This window comes from Stegastes partitus, unplaced genomic scaffold, assembly GCF_000690725.1.
Source record: "Stegastes partitus isolate 25-593 unplaced genomic scaffold, Stegastes_partitus-1.0.2 Scaffold2428, whole genome shotgun sequence".
In the NCBI taxonomy this organism is placed as follows: Eukaryota; Metazoa; Chordata; class Actinopteri; family Pomacentridae; genus Stegastes; species Stegastes partitus.
This window is the reverse complement of record NW_007580159.1, coordinates 25,786-49,446: the sequence shown is the minus strand read 5'-3', so window position 1 is coordinate 49,446 and position 23,661 is coordinate 25,786. Positions and strand designations below refer to the sequence as shown.

The window sequence follows — 23,661 nt, the reverse complement described above, 5'->3', positions numbered from 1 at the left end:
GCTCAATACTTTCTATAGGTACTGTAAGCTTCCTCAGGAGCTGGCTGCACAAAGATAACTGGAGTAGAGGGGGTCCTCTGGTCGGAGTCTTTCTACTCAAATCACACCAGCAGACCATAGTTTGGTACCACTTTTAAAGAAGTTATCAGTTATAAGGGGTTATAAGTCATGGCTTATCCAATCACTGATTATCATTTGGGTTTTAACTCAAGCTCACCACAAGCCTCATGTCTAGTAAGTGGCTTATTAATCAGTAATAACTCATTAATTACAGCCTCAGGTCCCTTTATTAAGGCTGAGTTACAACAAGGTGGTACCAATACTGTTCTGTCTTCTGTGGCTTCTTTAGAGAGTTTATCTTTGTGAAAGCAGCACCTGCTCACCAGTGTTCAGGCTGAACTCAATCCACCGTCAGTTCAACGCAACCGTTACCAACGTTTACGCCAAAAGAAGCGAAATTCGAGACGCAAGCCTGGTTAGAGATACGGAGGTTCAGTGGTTCTTACAGTAAAAACATTACATTGGGTGTGATTTAATCATCAGTATATCTGCTTAAATATTTCTGAGATTCACGCCTCGTTTTCACATCGTGTTCTTTGGCGTCTGTAAATCCGTATAATATGCAAACTGCGCCCCCTGGTGTTCAATGCGAGGGCGTGCTTTTCATTACAGACGGATGGGAACTACTCAGAGGTTTCTATCGTCCAGTTTTATGGATTATGTTCACAAAGCCACTAAAATTGGATCAACAATACATGAAGAGGAACAAATACGGAGGTTTTCCTGCCACATGTCGGGATTTCTATTGATTTGATGGATTTTTATCTATTTATTACTCTTTCCAGAACAAATTTTGTTTATTGGTTTCTCCATTTATTCACTATTCTATTTATTTTTATTAATGTTGTCCTTTTCCTATCAGAATCAGAAGCTTTCATTGCTGAGTAGGTCGTCTGTTTCAGCGCATTATTCATAGATATCGTACTTTATTTTGTTAAATTTCTTAGAAATGTGTTTTTATTTGATTTCATCTGGTGCTTCCTCGTTGCAGGCGTTATTCTGGATTGTAACTCCTCAGTTCCTCAGTCCCTGTGCTTCAGAGTCTTTACACCATGATGTTGGTGTATTTGCATTGTTTTACTGCATTTTTATTACTTTCATGTGTACAGCAGTTTGTGTTATATTTAATTTTTATTACAAAAAATGCTCTAAAAGTAAACTGTGACTGACTGATTGTGAAATATTTGGTTACAGGACACATGAACCACTAGAGCTCGGGTCCTCTGATCAGGAAAACAAACGTAGACGTTCAGCAAACACATTGGAGACGCCAAAGGCTCCCACAGGAATGAATGGAGTTGGGTCGGTCCAGATACGGACACAGAGTTATGTGGAAACGAGGCGCTGCAGCCGGTTATCTCCCGTGGAGCTGCCGCGCTGCCCTCGAGTGGAACTGACGGTGGACTGAACCTAAACCCGCTGCATCTCCTGCAGCTGTGCCACATCTGCAAACTGAAAGGAACCACAGGCAGAGAAGCAGAACGCTGAGGGAACACGTGGGGGGCAAGCAGAGGCCAGCAGTTGGAACTGCTGTGTGACTGCACGGTGGGTTAATCTGCAACGTAATGAAAGAGCAGCCGTCGGTCGGATGGACGGACGGACGGACCTGGAGGAACCCGTCAGCGCACGTTTAACGAAGGTGGATTAACCCGTATGTTTTCCAGTTGTGGTGAATCGTATTTTAATGATTTAAACGGCTGCAGAAGCACCGACGTCTGCAGCGGTGACGGATTTTCTCCAGGACGGAACAACGAAGACTGACTTTCATTACGTTTGGCAGCCACAGTGACCTCCTGGGATGCTTCATGTAATATTCAGATGATTCTTCAGCAGCGTCCACAGCTAGACCCTCCATGGTTCCTCTGTGTGAGTCCGCATTCACCAGAAACTTTGAGATCTTTGTGGACAAAGAATTATCTGAATATTAGCTCAAACAAAAAAATGGAAAACCTCCAAAGTGTTTTCATGGAAGCATGTGGTGACCTGAGGAGCAGCTCTGCGAGGCTGAGAGGGAACCCGACAGGAGCAAAGGAAACCAGAAAATCACAGAAAGGAACAAAAACCAGTGATGTGTCCTGGTTGACCCCCAGAGAGACGGACAGGCAGACATGCTGAGACAGACTGACCAGGCAGAGGGACATAACCGATGCATCACAATCTCCAACGCCAGCAGTCGGTCTGAACCGGCGCCGAGCGTTTGGGAACCGTTGCAGATTGTGAGGTTTTTGTAAAGATGCGCAAACACCCTGTTGCAGGCAAGCAGTGCAGGATCAGCCAATCGGAGCCCAGACGGAGCGATCACATGACCTCCCTCTGACGCAGCTCAGGCTAGGAGGACGCTTTTTCTTACGAGAGTAAAAAAAATTAAGTTTACACCTGTATGTTTTCTACTTCTTTTTCCCCTAAAGATTTTATAATGTTTAATTTCTGATTTTATACGTAAAATGTCACGGATTGGATCAGCTTTCACCAGCTCAGGGTTTTATAGTATTATCGCTGGCAGCGCTCAAAAATTCTAAATAAACACCTAAAATCTGCAGTACATGTTTAAGATTTCTTGTAAAAAGCGACTCCAATTTGTCCGATAAAGGTGGAAGAAGCATTCAGACGTTCTATTTAAATAAAAAGCATCAATGTGCAAAAGCAAACGTGCAGAAATACTTCTACAGGTATAAGTTCTGCATTTAAATGTATATCTAAGTAAATGTGGAAAAGCATTAGCGCCAAAATATATCTAAAGGTAAAAGTATGTATTATATAGAAAGATATATATTAAAGTTAATGTATATTACTGGTAATTACTGATGCATTGATGTGTTGATGTTGGAGCCGATAAAGGAGATAAAATATATATTTATTATAAAACTGTGACTTTATTTTGTCAGATAAACGAAACCTGATCTAAGATTACAATCAGAAAATAATAATGTTATTAAAACTAAGAAAACGTTTGGAACTTAGAGGGTTATTTATCTACTTTACAAAGTTGATCTGCTGCACGGACCAATTAAGTTTTATCCTAATCAATAACATGACATCATTTATTTGTTAATTACATTTTGTATTATTAAACTAAATCTGAAAACTAATTTAGTCTGTCAGATTAATGCGAAGTAAAGGTCTTTCCCCCTGATTTGTTAAATTACTGACATCTAGTTAAATCGCAGGAAAACATATTTTACATTTTCACTGTAAAAAAAAACTAAAAAAAAACCCTAAAAAATCTAACTGGAATTTGAAACCACATTTTTTAAAAACTGTACTTAAAATCAACAAAAACATTACTAATCTACAGATGTTTTAAATAAAATATTTGCTTGTTAAGGAGTAAAAAAATGGAAAGTGGTTTTCTTGAACTATTATTTATTTATTTTTACAGATTTTTGGTGTTAAATTAAAAATAATATCTTGTGAAGTGATAGAAATAGCAGCTTTTGACTATAAAAAAAATTGAAACAAATAGTAATTTGTTCTTTTAAAATGTTTGACCATAAATGACAGTTTTATTGCATTTAAATTTAGTAAAAGTTTTATTATTTTACAGATATTTACCGTTAATTTCACAGTTTTTACAGTTTTTTATAATTTCACAGACTTCCACCGTTTAACTTCTGCTGTGAGGCTCCACTGCTGCCAGATTTTTATTGTTTTTTTACTTTTATTTTTTTTTAGAGGAGAAGAACAAATTTGGAGAAAATGGGTGTAATCGAGTACAAATACCTCAAAACCCTATTTAAGAGCAGTACTGAAGTAAATGTACTTGGTTGTTTTTCATCACCGTCGTTCTAAACTCCTGACTGTGGAGCTCAACAGACGAGACCAGAATGAACAGTGAGCGTTGATGTTTTGTCCAAGAAGCCGAGGTCTCAGTCTGGAGAACGTTTTGGGACTGAGGTGATGAAGAACCTTGTGAGGTTCTTGAAGCAGAACTCTCTCCACGTTTACCACTGTTAAAATGTCTCGCTACGTTTGTGACGCTTTCGGAGAAATACGAACGTCTGGGAGAGGAACTGCAGAATTTACAAACGCGAGGCAGGTTTTTGAGAGCTTGCTGTGAACTCAGGGTGTATGGCAGCTTTAAAAACCACCGGGGAGCTTCATCATCATCATCATCATCATCATTAACATTAACATTATAATTATATCGTTTACTTTACCCAAAGACACGGTCAGAATGGAGCATGCTCTATGGTGGAGACGGAACGGGAGGAGGAAGAAAGAAGAGGAAGATGAAGGTTATCTGTTCAATCGACCAACCGGTATTTACACAGTATCACCAGGAGAGGAGGAAGAGCAGGAGGAAACAAGGAGAGGAAACAAGGAGAGGAAACGAGGAGAGGAGGACAGAGGAGACGCTAATAGCAGGGCAGGAAACTGACTTTTTGTGTCACGTTGTTGTAAAGATCTGGTGATGTTTTATATTTTTCTTTTTGTCAGAAATCCATGAAAGGAGCCAAACCAGCGATTCCTAACTAGTACAATATTAATGCTTCTCTCAGTATTTCTCTCATGCATATTATGGTTTATTTTTTTTCTCACATTCCTTAAATGTTTGTTCTATCTTTGCTGCAAATTTCCCCACTGTGGGATGAATAAAGGATCATCTTATCTTCCTGTCTGTGAATATAGAGTTTAAAACATTAGAGCTTTATGTTGTATTCAGGGCAGACACCAATACTGATTATTGGTAATCAATGGGGCCAATCAAGGCGGGGTGTTATAAATGACAGTTTTCCTTTTTTCACATGCTGTTAATTTAACTATTTCATTAATAAGGATCACTATAATTAAATGGGTACAGTATCGTTAGCAGTGATGATGTCAGAGCATCATGTGATGATCAATAAGTTTGTCTCCTGCGGTTATATCTGCTGCTGTTCTCAGTTTTTTCCCCCAATCTTCCACTATTCTTCTACGTTATCGTCCACCAGGACCCAGATCTTAAAGCATTATTATTGTTTTCCAGTCGCCTCCTAACTTAGCCGCTAGCCGTTACCGTGAAAGCAATTGGCGGCTGTGCTTCCCGTTCAGTTTTTAATTGGTGGTTGCTCTTCTGGAGAGATGTTTCTGTCAGTTAGAGCAGATTTATTCAGTTAACGTCACTTCAAAGAGATGGTAGCGTTAGCAATAGGAATGAATGAAAGTCTCTTAGTTGTAGCGTTAGCCTAGCGTTGTTGCAAGTGGTAGCACTGACACCATCAAAGATATTTCTACCCCTACATAAATATGTCTATTGTATTATCTAGCTACAATGAGAGCAATTTCAGCTCCTCGCGCTCAGGTCAATATCAAACTTCAACCCACTTTACAAAACTCGCTCCGATAAAAGACAAAAGCTGCTCATGCTCTGTGTTTTTATATTAGACCCGACTTTCACTTGTGGAAAATTAAACCAGAGCTCGACAGATTGCCTGGTTCTGGTCCAAATTACTTTAAATATTTCATTTTATTTAGAAATATCACAGCCCAGCTTAACGTCTGCGTACGCTGTGAATCCTTCGCTCTGCTAACACACCCCGTATTTAAATGCATGTATGAAATTATTGAGTTTTTTCTTAAACAAAGCGATATTTCTGACATTTTTAAGGATTTTCATGCCGTCACAAAGAAGTCAAAGCACTGACACAATGCTCAGGTCTGCACATGGCGCTTTGTTTTTTATATCAGTAAGAAAAATATAAAGTAACACCAGCGTTAAACTTTGACATGTAAAATAAAACGGGCATGTTTCCCGCCCTGAGTCCAGCTACCTAAAGTCACGACAAGGTGAGTAAGACACAGTAGAGCAGAGACAGATACCTGTCTGAAAACCACAGGATGAGAGAGGAGACAGAGACAGACGAGTTAAAACATCAGTCCTCGTGTCACACATGCAAATTCAAGATGAACGCTGAGAAATTCAGGATGAAGATGCTGTTATTGATCAGACACAATGCAGACCCGGCAGTGTGCTGGGTTTTACCTGACAGACAGACAGACAGACAGACTGATGGGAGGAGAGACAGATGGACGTAAGGCTTATCAGACAGGTGAGAGGACAGACGGACTTACCTGTGGTGGATGGAGGTGTTGGGGAGGAAGGACATGTGGGAGGAGAACTGGCTCCAGAACCTGAAAAACAGCATCCGGAACCATTTTAATTTTGTTTTTAAAAAGTACTTGAAATTGGATCTATATCAAGTTCAGAGAATTATTTTTCCTCTCCGATCAATTATTGAATGATTGGTCGCATAAACACAAGAAGAATAAGAATCTGAAGTCCTGAACAAATAGTGGAGTATAATTAGGTCATCGAGCCAATCTATTTAATTTAATATAAGAGTGTTAACTCTGTTTTGCCATGTTGTAAGTACTGTCAGACTCACCGAATAAATAAAGAAAATAAATAAAACAACAAAAAAACCCATATAGCTAACTAGCCAACTCATTAGCCTTCATGTTTTTGCTAATTAGCATGGACAAAAGACTTGCTGGCATGCTAATTAGCTAACTTAGAGGACTCAGTATTTGCTTCCCGCCTCTGTTTTCTGACAGACTGACAGTATCTGTGACGTACCAGAGTTGTTGTTGTTTCTGACGGAGGCGTCCTCTTCGTTTTCATAAGCCGACTGTCTGGACTTCTGCAAACACAAAAACACGACTTTGTTTTAGGCTGTAAACACCTTAAAAGAGTTGAGGTTTGCTCTCCTTAATACACAAACAAATGACAGCAGTTAGCCCTCTGAACACTCGGCAGTTTTGGGGTGTTTATTTGCTCCCGTCTCATTTTTCTTCACTGTGGTTAATTTTTCACTGCAACATAAAGTCCTGCAGCTCTATAGAAACAGAGTGAAGGAGGAGCGAGAACTCAGAAATGTCTTCTGTCTGTAGAAACACTGGCTGCAGTTCAACCAAATAGTTCCTAAAGTTTTAATCATGTGACAGCTGAGCCACTAATAGCTTCCTCGTTGCGTCATTTTAAACGAGACGTGTAGAATAAAGAGAGTTTGATGAAATATAATGAACTGAAGCTCAGATCTGATTCACTTTATAAACTCAACAGTACGTCAGTCGGGCAGATAAGTGCAGAATCTGTTGTTTTACAGAATCTGTTCAGGACAAATCTTTTGTTTTTGGTAAATTTTCAAATCAGACGTGTGGAATAAAGTGATTTTGATGAAACAACACTTTAAAGCTTGGATCTGGAACAACAGATGTGGCAGATGTGTAGTTCAAGGACTGTCGGAAAGTTGAACATCCAGTAATTTCCTCTTTTTTTCTGGCTGATAAATTGTGTAATTTGGCCGATTTTTAAAACACTAACATGCATTTTTAAACGTTTTTTTGTGGCATTCAGAGGGTCAGAGCTTGTTGACGGTATTTTGCCTTGTTGTGTATTCTACTGACCTTCCTCGCCAGGATCTTCCTCCTCTTCCTCTCCTCCTCTGAGCCGTGGTGAGACTGAGCTCTGGTCAGCCTCCTGTGCTGGTGGAGCTGCGATCAGACAAAAACGCACGTCATCCTGGACTTTAGGGAATGAGAACCGCCACCGCTGTGACCCTGATGGTCCGACTACAGCTACATGTTCACGCTGCAGTGACGAAGGTCTAAAAAACATTTGGTATTAATCAAAAATCTATCAAATAAACCAGTTTTAGATACGAATTTTGAAATCGCACATCCAGAAAAACACTTTTTGCACATGCAGCACCAGAAGAGGAAAATCTTTAGATCAGTATTTCATTAATTCTTCGTCATGTTGAAGCACAAACGATGCCAACGTGGACCCACCAGTCTCTGCTCCTCGTGCAGCCTCTTCTCCAGGCTCTCCTTCGCCGTCTTCAGCGCCTCCTTTAGCCTGCTGGGAACCTGGAGGAGCGGAAAACTTCAGATATGTGCCTTTTAAAAAGCCGATTTTAGCGTTTACATTGAAGCGAGCTTCTCACCTTGATCTGGAGTTTCTCTGAGTGTTGAAGCGGGACGTCACTGAACAGCCTGTAAGACACACAAAGCCAGAAAAAGATGACGTTCGTTGTGCGATGCTGGTATTATTTTGTTGACCGTGAAACCAAACTTCTATTCTGTCGTGCTGATTAGAACACAGACAGACGCACAGATCTATGTCGCTGCAGTCACGCAAATATAACAAGCACTATGTAAGGTTTGGGAAACTGTGGATTAAAAGGAAATATGTGCGGTAAACCTGAGGAAGAGTGGGTACAATTTAAGAAAACGTACAAAAGAAAATAAAGACTGCTTGTAAAATACATGAATGTGAACCAGTAAAGATGTTTTGAGGGTTTCTTTACTTAACAGGAAACAGTAAGATGTGAGACGCTTCGACACGTCGCTGGAAAAAGTTGAAGTTAAACTCGCTTTAAAAAACTTTATTGTAAAATTTTGTGATGGATTTTCTTTTATGTTTTTTTACCATTATGGTTTTGTTGCACGTCTGACATAAATCAATAAAAAAAACCCAGCCTGCTTTGTTGACCTTACTACCAGTATAACAGTTTGAATTGTGAATTATTTGTTCTTTTTCTTGCTCCTGTGACAGTCGAACGCCGTCTGGGCTGCAGATGAAACGATAAAAACCGTCTTACAGGCTTCAAAAAAAGACATTAGAGCAACACGATTAGAAAATACAGTTGCAACGACAGTCAGATCTGCTCACACCCAAATGATTTGTCTTAAATAATCAATAACATCTTTAATGTTTGCCTCAGTGATTGCTGCCTTTTATTTCACATCACTGTAAATCAGTGCTTGTCCTCAATGGTTCCTCAAGATTTAAATAAAGCTAAAACAGGTATTGATAAAGCCGGCTAACAGTCACACAGTCTGCAGTGTCTTTACAGCTCTACTTCCTGCTTTGGCTGCTGCTGTTGTGTTCATTTGGTTTGTATTATGTGCTGGCCTGGTTGACTCACCGAGCTGAAAACCAGCTTTGTAAAGCCGCTCATCCCGAGTTTAGGTTTAGTGAAGCCAGATAACAAAAACACATCCTGGATACAGACGGAGGCTACAAGCCAACTCACGGTGACTGGATGAGCTGCGACACGGTGGGCATCCTGCTCTTACAGGCTTCTGTGGACAGAATGGACTGAAGCACCGGCACTGAAACACACAAACGCACATGATGAGTAACCGACCATCGTAACAGAATCAGAACGTCTGGAGGAGCAAAGAGGTCTCTGTGTGTACAAATGTCCTTTTAGAACCGATTTGAAGCTCATCAGGTTCTGGCCCGGAGCTCTGAACCCATGTGAGGCTGTTTGGAGCCTTTGATAACTTCTGAGTGAAGCCGAGGGTTTAAATCTGAGGCTGACTTCAGGGTCCCTCATGTTTAAATCAACGTCCTTTTTTAAAACACTTCATTACTGCATTATTATTGTTTTAGTTGTTATTGTTTCTATTGTTATTATTTATCATTATTGTTTCTACTGTTATTATTGTTGTAGTAGTTATTGTTTACTGTTATTAATATTCTATGTATGTGTGTTTTTATGGTGCATTTACGGACCCACGGCTGTGTATGGGGCGTCAGGAAACTGATCGACGGGGACGCTGTCCGGCGGCCGGCCGTACGTCATCTCGTACAGTAAATGTCCGAAGCAGAAGACGTCGATGCTCTCTGTGGTCTGGAAATGTAAAAACATACAAGTTTGTCTCTTAAACCTTCAAACCACGAAGCTCGTTTGTACATTTGTGGCCGACGCAGAATCAGAAACACGAGAGAATTTACCCCAGAACTCTTTTTTTAAATCAATCATTTCAGAATTAGAAGCACGTGTGTGCAGACTCATCCGTACGTTGATCTTCCTGAGCTGGGTGAAGGCCGGTCGCAGCGCTGAGGGAACTCCCAGCATGCCGTTCTCCACGTCCGTCAGCCGGCACACGCCTTCGTCCACGATGACGTTGGACGCGTGCAGGTGGCCGAAGACCACGCCGCCGTCATGGAGCAGCTTCAGGCCCTGAACAGACACACAGGGGCAGTTTAGTGACGCTCTGACGGGCGTTCGGTTGGTTTTCCTGCGGATGCTCGTTTACCTCCAGGATCTGACGTCCGTACAGTTTGACGTGCGGCAGCTCGAGGCCTTGACTCTTCTTGGGGTTGCAGTACTTCTTCAGGTAGCTCTCTCTGGGCTTCACCTGCAGACGGGACGGAGAAGCAGTCGAGTACTTTCAAAAACAGGTGATTAAAGAGACACCGCTTATGGAAATGAGTCATAGAAACAGAAAAGCGGGACATTATAACACATTTAAACCCCTCAGCAGTATGTTTATAGTCTGTTCTTTATCGTCAGGGTAAGACGTGACCTGAGAAAGTCTTTCTCAGCTGAGCTTTACGTTCCCCCTGAACAAAGCTGCAAACTAAACCACTGGAAACCAACATGCACTGAGTCTGTGTTTCAGAAAATATGTTTTAACGTTTGTTCCTGATTTGCTGCCATGTGTTGGTATTTATCACAGAGAATATTCAATCAATAACATTAATTTCATTTTGATTTGGCCAGAAATTAAAGTGATTTCCTGCATTATGGGACAGAGTCTGACCTGAATGGCCTTTAATGCAACATCAGGTTTAAATATATGAAGTTTAACAGCCTTCATGTGCAGGAGTCGGTTAGAAATCAGCAGCTGCATCGATCGACACACGATTATTCATCATTTCCAGAAGCAGCGCTGCTTTTTAGCGTCATTAATACTCCTCGTAGCTCTACATTTAAACAACCTGCTGACTGAAGTAGGCGACACACGATTGGTCCATATTATGCGGAAGAAGAGTCACATGATGCGTTTAAAGACCTGATGAAAACCTGGTTAACAAAATAACCGTCTGACAGCATCATCGCAAGCTTTAGGTTTGTACACAAAGAAAGCCCGGACACGTTGAACCTGCTTCGTGGTGCAGGTTTACTCTGGAGCTCAGAGCCTCGGCGTACCTTACAGATGTGGTCTCTCAGAGATCCTCTCTCGCTGAAGGGTCTGATGAGCAGAGCTGAAGACTCGCTGGTGCTGGAGAACAACAGCGGGCAAAGATACGGCGTCTGTGGAGGAGAGTCGAGTCACTGACGGTCAGTAACTGGAACTAAACGTCTACGGGGAGACTTACACTGACATGAGTTGACTTTAGCAGGAGTTAGCCGGTTTGTACGTCGCCAGATTCATCACAAGCTGTATTATTCTAAATGCTTATATAAAAATACATCAGCTCGCTCAGGTTTTACAGCTCATGATGGATGTTTTTGGTTCGCTGATTTCAGATTAGAAGAGCGAGTTAGAGTGTAAATAATACATTTATTTAGGCTTGCATTTTTTGTTTTTTACATTAATCATTCTGCATCGTACTGCTGCAAGAATTCATTATGCACACTGACAATAAACCTTATTACAATACGTTTAATAACCTCTGTGTATTCTGGCTTTTCCTTTACTTTCATAAGCTATTTTATTTACAGTTCAACATGAGAAGCTTTCACCTGAAATAACTAAACAACAACTGAAGCTGCCAGATGCATTAAAGCAATAAATACAGATTTTATTCTCACTCAGTTACTCAATCAAGTCAGCCAAAGTCTGAACTAACAGCTTTAATGTTCGTCCAAATGCAGAGAAACGCTTCTTTTCAGACTTGGAGGATGAATAATCTAACAACCGTATTTGTTCCAGTTTTTCTTATCATCCTTCAAAACAAAAACCACAAATTGTTTACCAAAGAAAGTCAGCTCCAGATGTATTATTTATATGTTTATGAGCTTCCTGCAGAGAGGACACAATAACCTGATGGAAGTCATTTCTCATCATTTCTCCCACACAGAGTCCAACCTCCACCGTTATCGCCCTCCATTTTTGCAGCGGTGTAATAAAAACCAGACAATATTTTCCCAGCAGAACTGTGCTCGACTACCTTGGCGATATTAAAACATTTTCCTTCGTCATGCTGTTCTTTTATATTTGACTCGAGGTTTGCTGCTGCACATTCTGGAGACGATCTTGTTGCTTGTTGCTGATTTAGGCAACAAACAGCAAAATCCTCGTCAGGTCTCTCCTGCTCTCTGGAGAAAAAGAGCTTTGAAAACATCTGCTTTGTGAACAAATGTGTAATAATTAGTGAGGATTTCTTTTCAGGATTTTTGAACTCCAGTGTCGTAGGGTTCAAAGCAGACTCTTAAAACTCTGATTCTGGATCAGTTTGGGTGACGTTGTGGTGACTTTTTTCAGATGTATGAGCCACAGATTGTTTACAGTGTGTACGTACAGAAAGGCCGGTGAGCAGCTTCATAGCAGACTGAAGGTCTTTATCCGACAGGAACTTATCAGGACCCAGATCCACCTGCAAACAAACACAGAGTTTATGTTTAATATTCATTTTATGTCTAAAAGAAAATGTTATTTTTAGATTTTCATGATCGGTTTCTTTTCTTCCGATTGTACGCAGCTCAGGAAAAACACTCGATTTAAGTCCCGTACTTTCAGAAACATCCTTCAGGAACAATAACGTGACTTTAACCCTCCAGTTAATTATAGACTCAGTTTACATTTACAGTTGAAGGAGGCTGTGAGAAACCCAAATGTGAAGAAATCCACTTCAGACAGTTGGATTTTTCAGCTCTTGACCTTCATTCAAACGATAAAAATAATCTGAGCAGAGGTCAGACGATGTTTATTCAGTATTTATAGATAAAAAGTTTTGTTTAAAATCGCTGGAATTCAGTCAAACTGATCGTTTCATTCACGCGGCGACAGAATCACACTCACCAGATGTGTGTTTTAAAATGTTTTTGCATGTATTTGATCAGTAAAACCGGTTTTATAAGCGTGAACCGTCACATGCACCGTGTCTGTGCTTCACTCACCCAGCTCAGCAGGTATCTCTCTTTGGGCTGCTCTTTGTTTTTGATTAAGAAATATTTCTTCCTGATCCTCCAGCCTGAAAAAACAAACAGCAAGTCAGGTCGTCTGAGGCTCTGCCAGGAAGAGCTCCACGGTAGACACGTTTAACTTTATTTAAAGCAGCGTGTGGCCTTACTGTGACACTAAACATCATCGTTTATGAAGCGAAAAGTTGAATTTCTCACTAGTTTAATTAAACACTTGGAGGGATTTTGCTGCTTTGGCTTCAGTTTTTCTAGCTGGACCAGAAGTTTGTGCCAAAGTTCTTCAGTTAAAGACGATTAAATGCTCAAACAGACTTTTGTTTTGCGGTTATAATAATTAGCATCGTGGCTAAGCGCTACATATAATTTTCACTGAGCACAAACTACACAGACTCAAAGAAAAAGTTAATTTTTTCTGGTTTCTTTTCTGAGTTCTTTCTCCTTCTTCATGGTTGTTCTGCTTCCACTGAGGTGTAGGACTTTATATTGAAGAGAAAAATGAAGCACCAGTGAAGGAGCAAAGAAACCCTCCAGCTTGGAGTTCAGACGGTTTAAACCAACTGTGGATCATATTAGATAACTGTGGATGTTTTAATCATCCCATTACTCAATTTGCTTATTTCCAAAGGCAAAAAATGTGGGAGAACAAAATCAAATTAGAGATGATGAATGGATGGAAGTTTAACTGCAGGATGCACAACAACACATGGCTGGATGAAAAAAGATGAAAACAACTTTTGGGTCTGTTCACATGCGACATAATCAGCTGACAACAAACGAGCAGCGAACTTCAGCTGCAGTGAGAACCAGGAGTCACAGTCTGAAGGCTTCAGACGTCCAAATGACTCAGTCGGGTTCAATTAATGTACAAACTGTCTGAATGCATCAAACAGCTGAGAATAAGGAGGCTGTGATTCTGGAGGAACACTGATACGTAGCTAGTTAGCATGTTTAGACAGTTAGCATGTAAAAATAGATAGCATGTTTAGATAGTATAATTAGATAGTTAGCATAGTCAGATAGTTAGCATATTTAGATATTATATAGATAGCATGTTTAGATAGTTAGCATGTTTAAATAGTATATTTAGATAGCATGTTTAGATAGCATGTTAAGATGGTTAGCAAATTAACATAGTTAGCATGTTTAGATAGTTAGCATATTTAGATAGTATATTTAGATAGATAGCATGATCAGATAGTTAGCATATTCAAATAGTTAGCATGTTTAGATAGTTAGCATGCTTAGATAGCATGTGTAGAAAGTTAGCATGTTTAGATAGCATATTCAGATAGTATATTTAGATAGTATATTTAGATAGATAGCATATTTAGATAGTTAGCATTTTTAGTTGTTAGCATACTGAAATAGCATATTTAGATAGTTAGCATATTCAAATAGTTAGCATGTTTAGATAGTATGTTTAGATAGATAGCATATCTAGATGGTTAGCATATTCAGATAGTTAGTATTTTTAGATGGTTAGCATATTTAGACAGTTAGCATGATTAGAGGATTAGCATATTTAGATAGTTAGCATGTCCCAGATTTGCCGTCCCTCTAACTCCTCGTCCTTCATCCATTCAGTTCAACATATACATATTTTTTACAACACATGTCATCTCACAAGTTTAACAGAACCCAAAAACGTCTCACCCATGTCTCTCAGAGGCTCCAGAACCTCCCACTTTGGGTCCGACCGGAAGAACATGGAGACTTGCTGCAGGGCGATTTCTGCAGAGAAAAGACAGAAACCAGGACGATGAACTTTAATCAAAATAATATTTACCAGCGTTTTAAACAGCTGCTGTCGATAAAGTAGTAAAGTTGTGTTTCCTGTAACCTTTGTAGGGTTTTAATCCCTGATATGTGAATTACTGGTGACATAAAACCATAAATAACACCGTCTGGTCTTTGGTAAGTTGATCTTTTTTACTGCTTACTTTTCCTGAATATTTTATTTTTAAGTTGCAGATGCAGCTTCAGCAGCAGCTTGTTGTTTATCTTGTTAAACTTCATTAATAATCTGGTATTTTATTAACATGCTAATCAGATCATAAGAAGCTATTTCTCAAGTTTCTTGTACAAGAATAAAAAAAAAAAAAATGCAAACACTAAAAATGTTTCCTTGTTGACAAGAAAAATATTAAAATATAATCACACTTTGGTCAAAACAAAAAAAAAAGAATACTGTCTTACTTAGTGTGAACCAAAGTGTTTGTTGAATCAGTCAGAGACACTGAAGTCAGAAATGTTTAAAACTGCACATCTTTTACATGTAAATATTAAACACACTCAGGTTAACGAGGAGCTTTAAAGTTCAGCTTCTGAAGGTGGAACCGACCCGTGTAGTTGGCCGAGTAGTTGTTGGGGTCCAGGAACTTCTTGACGGTCAGGGAGCTGCAGAGCACGGGATGCTGGGTAATGGAGTCCAGGTAGGTCTGCAGCCCTCTCTGCCTCTCTGCTATGAACTCTCTGTCCATGTTTCCGATCAGCTTCTTAGGAGGAAGCGGGAGGCTGATGCCGCAAACCTGCACACAAAGACAAGCAGTTTTATTAATGATGTGTTTTCATTTATCGCCACTAAATCCGTCTGTCGGTCAGTTCATCTGAAATCAACAGTTTCTGCTCAACCATTTTCACAGCATAAAATCTGGATATTTATGAAGATAGTTGTGAAATCTTAGCTTCATATATGAAATCATTTCTGTGATAAATCTTTTTAAAAAAACTGCCCATCAACCCACCTTCAGCAAGTTGTTTTGCACATTGAAAACTAACTACTACTAAGCAACTATTAAAGATTAAAAAAACCTGACACATTCACTGTTATTTCTCATCATGTCATTAATTCAGAATCAGCAATATTGAACAAACAGATGGAGAAAAAAAATCTCTGACTATAGACGAGCTGAATTATGAAAAAATAAAATTGAAGCCGTCATTAAAAGTCTCCTTTTTTATACCGTGAAATGTGAGTGTTTCTAAAGATGTTGGAGAAAAGAGAGCAGACGGATGTGTTCTTATGTTCAATTCATGTTTTCATGTTCCCCAGATGATAAATCATTGGGTTATTCCATCTCACATCATCAGAGACCTTTTGCAAACACTTTTATCATCAACTGTGGATATTTAAAATGCTATCTGTCAAATTTAAGCTCAATATATCGAATCATTTTGAGATAAACATTCGCTAAAAACTGCCCGTCGACCCACTTTCAACAGGTTTTTTGAAATTCGAGGCTGTTTGAACGACAATATCTCAGAAACCTTTAAAAAGCCTGAAATGTTCACTGTTATTTCTCATCATGTCATTTATTTAGAATCTGCATTATCAAAGAAGTCGGTTAAAGCATCTCAGATTCTGGCTGAGCTCAAACATGAGCAAAAAGCTGAAGATGTCAAGAAAAGTTCAGTCTTTGAGCTAAAAAACTAACAATGCAGAAGTGAACTTGTGGTGTTTTCTGAACCACACGTAGCTGCAGGTCACAATAATACAAAACTAAACCATTTTAAATATCCAGAGTTCATGAGAGTAAAGATGTGAGTAAATCAGGGAGCAGAAGGCCGGTGGTGATTTCAGACAGAATATCCCAGAAGCTTTGACAGCACATGGAGCGAACACCAGGGGCTGATGGAGGTTTGTTGTCAGTGTGAGACCCCCTCAGGCAGGAAATCAGCAGACGAAACCTCAGCAGAAAAACTGCTAAAGCTTCCTGTTATCCGGGAATGATGTGACCTGGCCCAAAGCACAAAAACACAAACACATCCCGGAGTCACGCTGATGCGACGCAGCTCCGCCGAATCAGTCCAACTCCTCAGAACAACAGGCTGCACCGCTTCAAGGACTTCAGTGGAAGCTTGCTACTTGCACCCAGGTCACAGTATCTGTCTGTTTTTTTAACCCTTTTTGAATCCCAAAACACACCAGTGAACAAAAACAAAACTGCAACAATAAGGAGAATCCCTGGATCTGTGAATGATTATTGAACGTTCTGTTCAGTCAAATCTGAGCTTCAGTCACTTTACGTCTCATTTAAAACTAAACCAAACATATACAGTTTTCTCGAACCAGATTCTACGAAAAACAAAAAATTCTACGATTTTCGCTGAAACAGGAAAGACATCAGTGGCTCGGCTGTGACCAGAAGTCACGTGACAAAAATTCTGATAGTTTTCGGCTGAACTGCCGGCTGTGTTTCCACAGAGCAGCGAGGACACAAGCTAAACACGTCGGTAGTAAAATATCTCCAGCATGCAGAGGCTCTATGTTATCGATTCCAGGATTTTTTTAGTATTTACAAATAAGGAAGCAAAGAAATTCAGCTTTACCTACATTCTAATGCAGAGGCACAGATTTGGCAACACCTGTGTACACTTGGAAAAATGCATTAATTTGATTAATACCAGATTTTTTCTCTCATGTTCTGTAATATAAATAACAAGTCTAAAAAAATCTAAACTAAGATGTGAAAGACCAAAACGAGACACAAAGTAACTACAACAAGTCCTAAAACGACCAACAGCAGACACAAAACAACAACTAAAAGATGTAAAACAACCCAAACAAGGTGCAAAACAACAACAAAAAGATGTCAGATGACCAAAGTGGGACACGAAGCAGCTACAGAAAGACGTGAAACGACCAAAACGAGACACAAAACAACTACAAAAAGTCCTAAAACGACCAACAGCAGACACAAAAAAAAAAAATTAAGGACCTAAAGTAGACACGAAACAGCCACAAAGATGTAAAACAACCCAAACCAGACACAAAACACAAACACAAAAAGATGTAAAATCACCAAAATAAGACGCAAAACAGCCACAAAAGATGTAAAAGGTTCAGGACTGAAACTGCTGCTTGGAGTTCAGAGTGTTAACCATCTTTAGATTTAGATTGTGACCCACTAAAGGACTTCAAACCACATTGTTGTTCAATATTTTATTTATTCTTTTAATCCTTCACTAGTTTCAGACAGACTTTAATAAGATTTAGTTTCATACCTATAAAAATAAACAGTTAAAGTTTGCAGCAAAGAGATGTTTTAATAAAAAGCTCTTCCTCAGGCAAGTATCAGAAACTTTGAATAAAACGCTCTAAAAGTGAACTAAGTTACTGATTTAGGGCCGGACGAATAGACAAAAATGCGCAGAGATGAGCTGAAGCGAGCAAACAGCAGCTTCTCAAACCGATCTCAGCTGAGACGAAGCCTCAAAACTCCTCCGACAGCAGCAGCTAAAGCAGCTCAGAGCTCTCACGGGAACAGAAAAACTGTCGCAACCGGCGGTTAGCGCGCGTTCTCAGACAGGAAGGATTGGCCAACGCAGCGCTGGAGTGTGTCAACGTGGACCAGAAGAAAGAGAAAAGCCTGAACACACATGGAGCTGCTGCTGCTGCTGCGATCACTGTCTGTGATACCATGAAAAACGTCAGCGCTTGTGGACTCGAGTTATCTGTAGGAATGATTCAAACATTTGCTCTGCTGCTGCTGCTGGGTTCTGACTCCAGCCGTGTATGTCAGCAGAAGGACTTTAACGTGTAGAACTCACCATCAGGCTGCTGTTGAGGACATCGAAGTCACTGTAGCGTCGAATCACCTGCAACAAACACACTTTAGTTCACCTTTAACCTCCCTAAAGTACAGTGTGTAACAAATGTATTTGACCATCCAGCATCATGGAGGGCTTTAATCACACTCAGCTCTCCATGTTTTACTGTTTTGAGCAGGAACGAGGAATTTAAAACTGAGTTCACCTCTGAGAAGTTAGAGATGAATCAACATTCAAGCACTAAAGCAAACGTTTCTGTTCAGGAAAGCAAGTAAACACCTACAGTTCTTTGTTTTTTACAGAATCAGGTTTTAGAAAATGATTTGTTTTGGGTGAATCTTTAAATAAGACATGCAGAATAAAGGATTTTCTAAAAAAAAATGTTATGGTTGGGTTTGGTTAACTTTCAGGATCAAATGGAAAGTCACAGATGAGCAGTTCAAGGACCGTTGGAAAGTAGAAACTCTGATGATTTTTTACAGTTTGTGGCTCTGACAAATGGTGTCATTTCTGCCATTTCATAATAAAATAAGATGCCATTGCAAACCCACCAGCAGGTTTTGGGGTTCAGAGGCTTTAAGTGACTCAAAATCAGCAGGAAACTAAATAAATGAATATTTATGAGTTTTGTCTGAAGGATGAAACATAAATCATCCGTTATGTCCACTTCTTAATAAATGTTTCTATGAAGGTTCTCAAGCTGAAATAAATCCCCTCTGTTAATTATATTATGCACAGAATTGTTGGTCAATAAAATAAATAGATGTACATTTCCAACAACAGGATTCTTCTTCCCTTCCTCCAGCTCAACAGTAAACTCAGTTTTCAGGATGTTAAGATTAAAACTGAGCTAAAGTCCAGGTGAGTGTAACAGGCTGTGATTGGTGCGTTTACCTGCCAGCTGTTGTCTGAAGACACGCCCCTCTGCACTCGGATGATGTACTCCTGCAGAAACACACACACATGAAAACACTTTCAGAAAATACACCACAGAAACATTTAAACTCAGGAGCTAAAACCACTGAAAGATTTTAGATTCGCTCGTGAGAAATTAAGTCATCGAGTTTAAAAAATAAAAGTCACAGTTTCCTCAGACCAATCAGCCACAACTAGACAAACAACGACTCGCTGATTAGTTGTCGACTGAGACAGTAATCTGCAAATAGTCACAAGCTTCTACTTTCAGCTTCTTGAACTTCAACATTTTCTGGTTTCTTTCGTCGTCAAACTGAACATCTTTGGACAAAACAACGCCGATCGATGTTTTTTTTAGAAAAGGAAAAAGTAAAAACTGCATCTAATGACGTGATTCAGTCCAATCACAACATTTTATTTGTTGTTTGTAAGTTAAAAATGTGTTTTTTCTGGTAAAATAACAACTTAATGTTATCAGATCATAACTTCTTAAACAAAAATCTTACATTTGCCCTCATCTCATTACAACTGCTTCTCAAAAATGTAGAAAAATGACACTTGATTGATTTAATATGATCTTTATTGATTTAGTCTTCTCTTTAATATGAACTTTATTTATTGATTTCTGTATTTATTGACATATTTACACATTTTAGTATATTCGTTGTATTATTACTTTATTTTTTATTATTTTCTTAACCTGTACTAAGAAATTGTGACTTTTATTTTGCCTTTCACCTACATATCTATCTGTGTTTCTATAAATAGACATTTTATTTTACTTCATCTGATTTATTTCCTGTTCTCTTATCTTCCTTATTGCACGTGTTATTTATGGCAGCATTTCCTCAGTTCGTGTGTTTTTGAGTCCTTCATTAATAACAAGATGTTGTTCTATCTATAAAGTCATTTGTGTTACATTTCATCTGCATGAGCAGTGCTCTGTAAATAAAATCTGACTGAATGATTGAGTTAAAACACAAAACAAAAGTTCTCAGCATTCAGTCCAGAGAGTGAAGCGTCACCGAGGGTTTATTAATGTTCATTACATTAAGTCAAATGGAAATAAACTACTTTCTATTTTTAGATCCTTATCAGTTCAGTCTTGCTCTGAGGTTGGAGGAACAGGATGGACCTGAATCAAACATGCCAAACACTTTCACTTTCATCTCCAGATAAACGCTCCAGACAACACGTTTCACTCTCACCGGCCTGTTCAGGTTTCTGCGACGAAGCTGCTGAGTAACAACATTTCCACAAGCGTCAGGTCACGAGAACCAGAACCGCGGAGCAAAAGTGGAATTTTCCTTTAATCTAATCCTCTCAGCCGGGCCGTGACGTAACTCTCAGGGTTCTGCTGTAATCCTGAACTTATTTACAACGTAAACAGCTCCGGTCCTCAGATCACGTCTGGACACAACAAAAATATCAAAACAACTTTCATTTCATCGCTGCTGTGAAGGTTTAACGCCTCAGATCGGCCTTCTGACAATTTATCTTTGATCTGTGATACCTGCTCGCTCTTTTTCCCAGTTTGTAGCAGTGATGAATATTCACAAAAGAAAAAAAGAGGAGGAGAAACAAAAGACAGTCCTGCTGTCACACACTTATTCACACTTATGTCAACGAGTCTTCATCCTGAAGTTGCATTTAAAGCCACTGAAACAGCCCTAAAGCTGGGAGTTACACAGTCACAGTGAAATGAACCATACCACAGCAAAAGACATGTTTCTGGAGACTAATTAGAGACTAATTTTCTGAAAAGGGGGCAAAACAGGACCTTAAAATGCAGTTTTCTTCGTCAATGTCATTGTGACTCAGTGCCACAGTAATCCGCCTTAAGATGCTTCTATAAATGATCTGAGTTACATGTTCAGACTCTAAATGTGGCTGTAAAGGATCAGATCAGTGGAATAAACACACACATGACGAGTTCATTAGATTTTCTTGTTTTCAGTGCAGCAGCTTGTAATTGTTTCTTCCTGTTGTTTCTCATATCTATAATTATACTTTATTTCAGTGTAATGCGCCCTGAGCTTAAGTGTAAGGAAATGTGCCATATAAATACATTTAATGAGCTGTAGCATCACTGTACTATAGTCACAGGCCTGTCCATGAAGCACTGCATCAATTTGGGAGCTGTTTCCATGTTTAGAAATCCTGTGAAGTCTTCTGACAGATTCAGCATCATGTAATCTGCAGTAAGTGTTTCCCAAATGACAGAAAGCTGCTGTTTTGGTTTGTTTTGATTGTGAGCTGAAGAAACAGCTGAGTAATGTGTTATTAAAAATACAGAAAATATATGAAAACATAAATCTAACATCTGTACACATCAGTATTAGTGTCTCCAGAGGGGTTACGGACGATATGATTCGGTTTTACAGCAACAACACCAGCAGCACCGATGGATGCCTGACATTAGCACGCTAAGCTAACTGGCTAGCTCAGCTGATGCCAGCCGGGCTGTCAACAACAAACCAACCAGCGGTGCGTCCATTATCGGACACACATCCGGCTGTGAATTATTTACTAGCATGATCTGGTTGTGGACAACCACTTTGTTTTAACATCGCTTTTTATTGTCCGCAAGAATTCCGAGACATTTTAATAGTTTAAAGTAACGCTGCCTTTAAAAACAGTTGAGTTTTAATGCGGTGACAAGCTGCGCCAAACTCCGTTCAAAAATACGAGTATTTATTATTTCAGTAAAGACTTCTTATTAAAATTTACACTTTTATTAAAATATGCGCACAAACCCACTCCTACTTTAAATCGGGATAGTTAACATACTAAATAGGTGCTTGTGTTTTTAAAATCTCAACATTTCTAACCGGTTCTCAACCGTGTTAGTCAGAAAACAGTCGTTAGGAGCGGTTAACAAAAACTACTAATTTTGTTACAGAGTTTGGTGGAACACTACACATTAAACAACATTTAAAAAGGAATAATAAGACGCAATAGTATGAGTTGGATTTGCTGTAGCTGTTTAATGTCTTTAAAGGAATAATGTGTGTAATTGGGCTCGATGCCGCAGAGCTCCTGTTTATATCAGCACATTACTGAGCAGGAAATTGCTTAATCAGTGGCAGCGACACGGAGCCCGGGTCAGCTGTCCGACAATGGAGTCACCCTGCAGCCCTAACAGGCTGCATCACGTTAAACACGCTGTCACCTGACTGAGAGGGGCCACAGGTACGGTTTTACAGCTCCAGTGTCTTCAGTGTCCAGCGGCGGTTTGTGGTCAATGTGATAATTAACAGAGAAAGATAAAGGAGAGAAGCTTCTACAGCCGTGTCCGATGATGGAACCAGCGACGCAGCGAGCCACTTAAAACGCCCACTTAGGAAAAACTTTGCTGTATTTTAAACACAGCGACACCGAAGACGTCCCCCTTCACAGCCGGAAACTGACGATGATGTTGCGGTGAATCCTACAGACTGTCACCGGCTCTCTGGCGGTTATGTCCAGTAAACACTCACCGTGTGGGACTGCAGGTTCTGGCTGGCTTCGATCACCGCCGTCAGGGGCACCGTGTCGTCCAGCAGCAGCCTGCCGGGGACCGGCTTCTCCAGGAAAGACATCCCGGAGGATTTACGGCGAAAGTCTGATGCGAGCGTCCGTGTGTCACCGACCAGGTGAGGGCGAGGCGGAGGACGAGCAGCAGCCGCCCGGAGGAGCTAACGGTTAGCCGAGATTCACCGTAACCAGGAAGCGCAGCTCCGATAAAACGTCATCGGGCTCATTTGTTATTCTAATTAGATGTTCGGGAAACCACGTGATGGAGCGTCACCGCCCCCTGCTGGCCTGGAGGAGGAACTGTTCTAAAAGTCCAGAGAGAAGAAAAATTAAATTAAATTAAATTAAATTAAATTAAATTAAATCATAAAGTACATTTAAAAATACAGCAGTTGAACCAATATAATATCCTTTATTAATCCTGCAAGGGGAAATTTGCAACGTCACAGCAGCAGTGACAGTAAGAAAAGAAATCAGAGCACAACTATAAATTAAAGAGACAAGGTATAGCTATATATACACAACATAAACAAGAAAACCAGAAGAACACAAGGATACTAGGAACACAAATTTAAGAATATTTACATGAATGAATTGCACTTGGGTTTATTGTACATGACAGCTGGCTAGCTGGGAGTGTTTGTGGGGTCTGTCAGGTTCAGTGATGAAACTGATTTATTTATTTTTTAGCTAAATATATTTAAGTAGGATAGTCTCAACACTGAAATACTGCTGCTCTTTCAAAATCTAAAGACAG

General features: G+C 39.7%; 1 protein-coding gene across 3 annotated transcripts in view; it reads right to left on the bottom strand.

Moving 5' to 3' along the window:
* Positions 1-23,121, bottom strand: part of pxk (PX domain containing serine/threonine kinase) — a 26,197-nt gene extending 3,076 nt beyond the window's left edge. The window contains exons 1-18 of one of the 3 annotated variants that reach the window (XM_008305177.1): positions 22,868-23,121; positions 19,368-19,418; positions 18,474-18,521; positions 15,265-15,451; positions 14,577-14,654; positions 12,900-12,973; positions 12,302-12,376; positions 10,986-11,090; positions 10,090-10,191; positions 9,852-10,013; positions 9,563-9,680; positions 9,078-9,156; positions 7,986-8,034; positions 7,831-7,908; positions 7,447-7,533; positions 6,617-6,680; positions 6,112-6,171; positions 3,608-4,246 (exon numbers count right to left, since the gene is read on the bottom strand). In XM_008305177.1, the coding sequence (XP_008303399.1) occupies positions 4,230-4,246; positions 6,112-6,171; positions 6,617-6,680; positions 7,447-7,533; positions 7,831-7,908; positions 7,986-8,034; positions 9,078-9,156; positions 9,563-9,680; positions 9,852-10,013; positions 10,090-10,191; positions 10,986-11,090; positions 12,302-12,376; positions 12,900-12,973; positions 14,577-14,654; positions 15,265-15,451; positions 18,474-18,521; positions 19,368-19,418; positions 22,868-22,969 (1,536 nt within the window). In that variant the 5' untranslated portion in view covers positions 22,970-23,121 and the 3' untranslated portion in view covers positions 3,608-4,229. Of the gene's footprint in view, positions 1-3,607; positions 4,247-4,355; positions 6,172-6,616; positions 6,681-7,446; positions 7,534-7,830; positions 7,909-7,985; positions 8,035-9,077; positions 9,157-9,562; positions 9,681-9,851; positions 10,014-10,089; positions 10,192-10,985; positions 11,091-12,301; positions 12,377-12,899; positions 12,974-14,576; positions 14,655-15,264; positions 15,452-18,473; positions 18,522-19,367; positions 19,419-22,867 lie in introns of those variants that run through there. The other 2 variants (XM_008305178.1, XM_008305176.1) reach the window with 2 other exon arrangements.
* Positions 23,122-23,661: the final 540 nt, after the last annotated feature.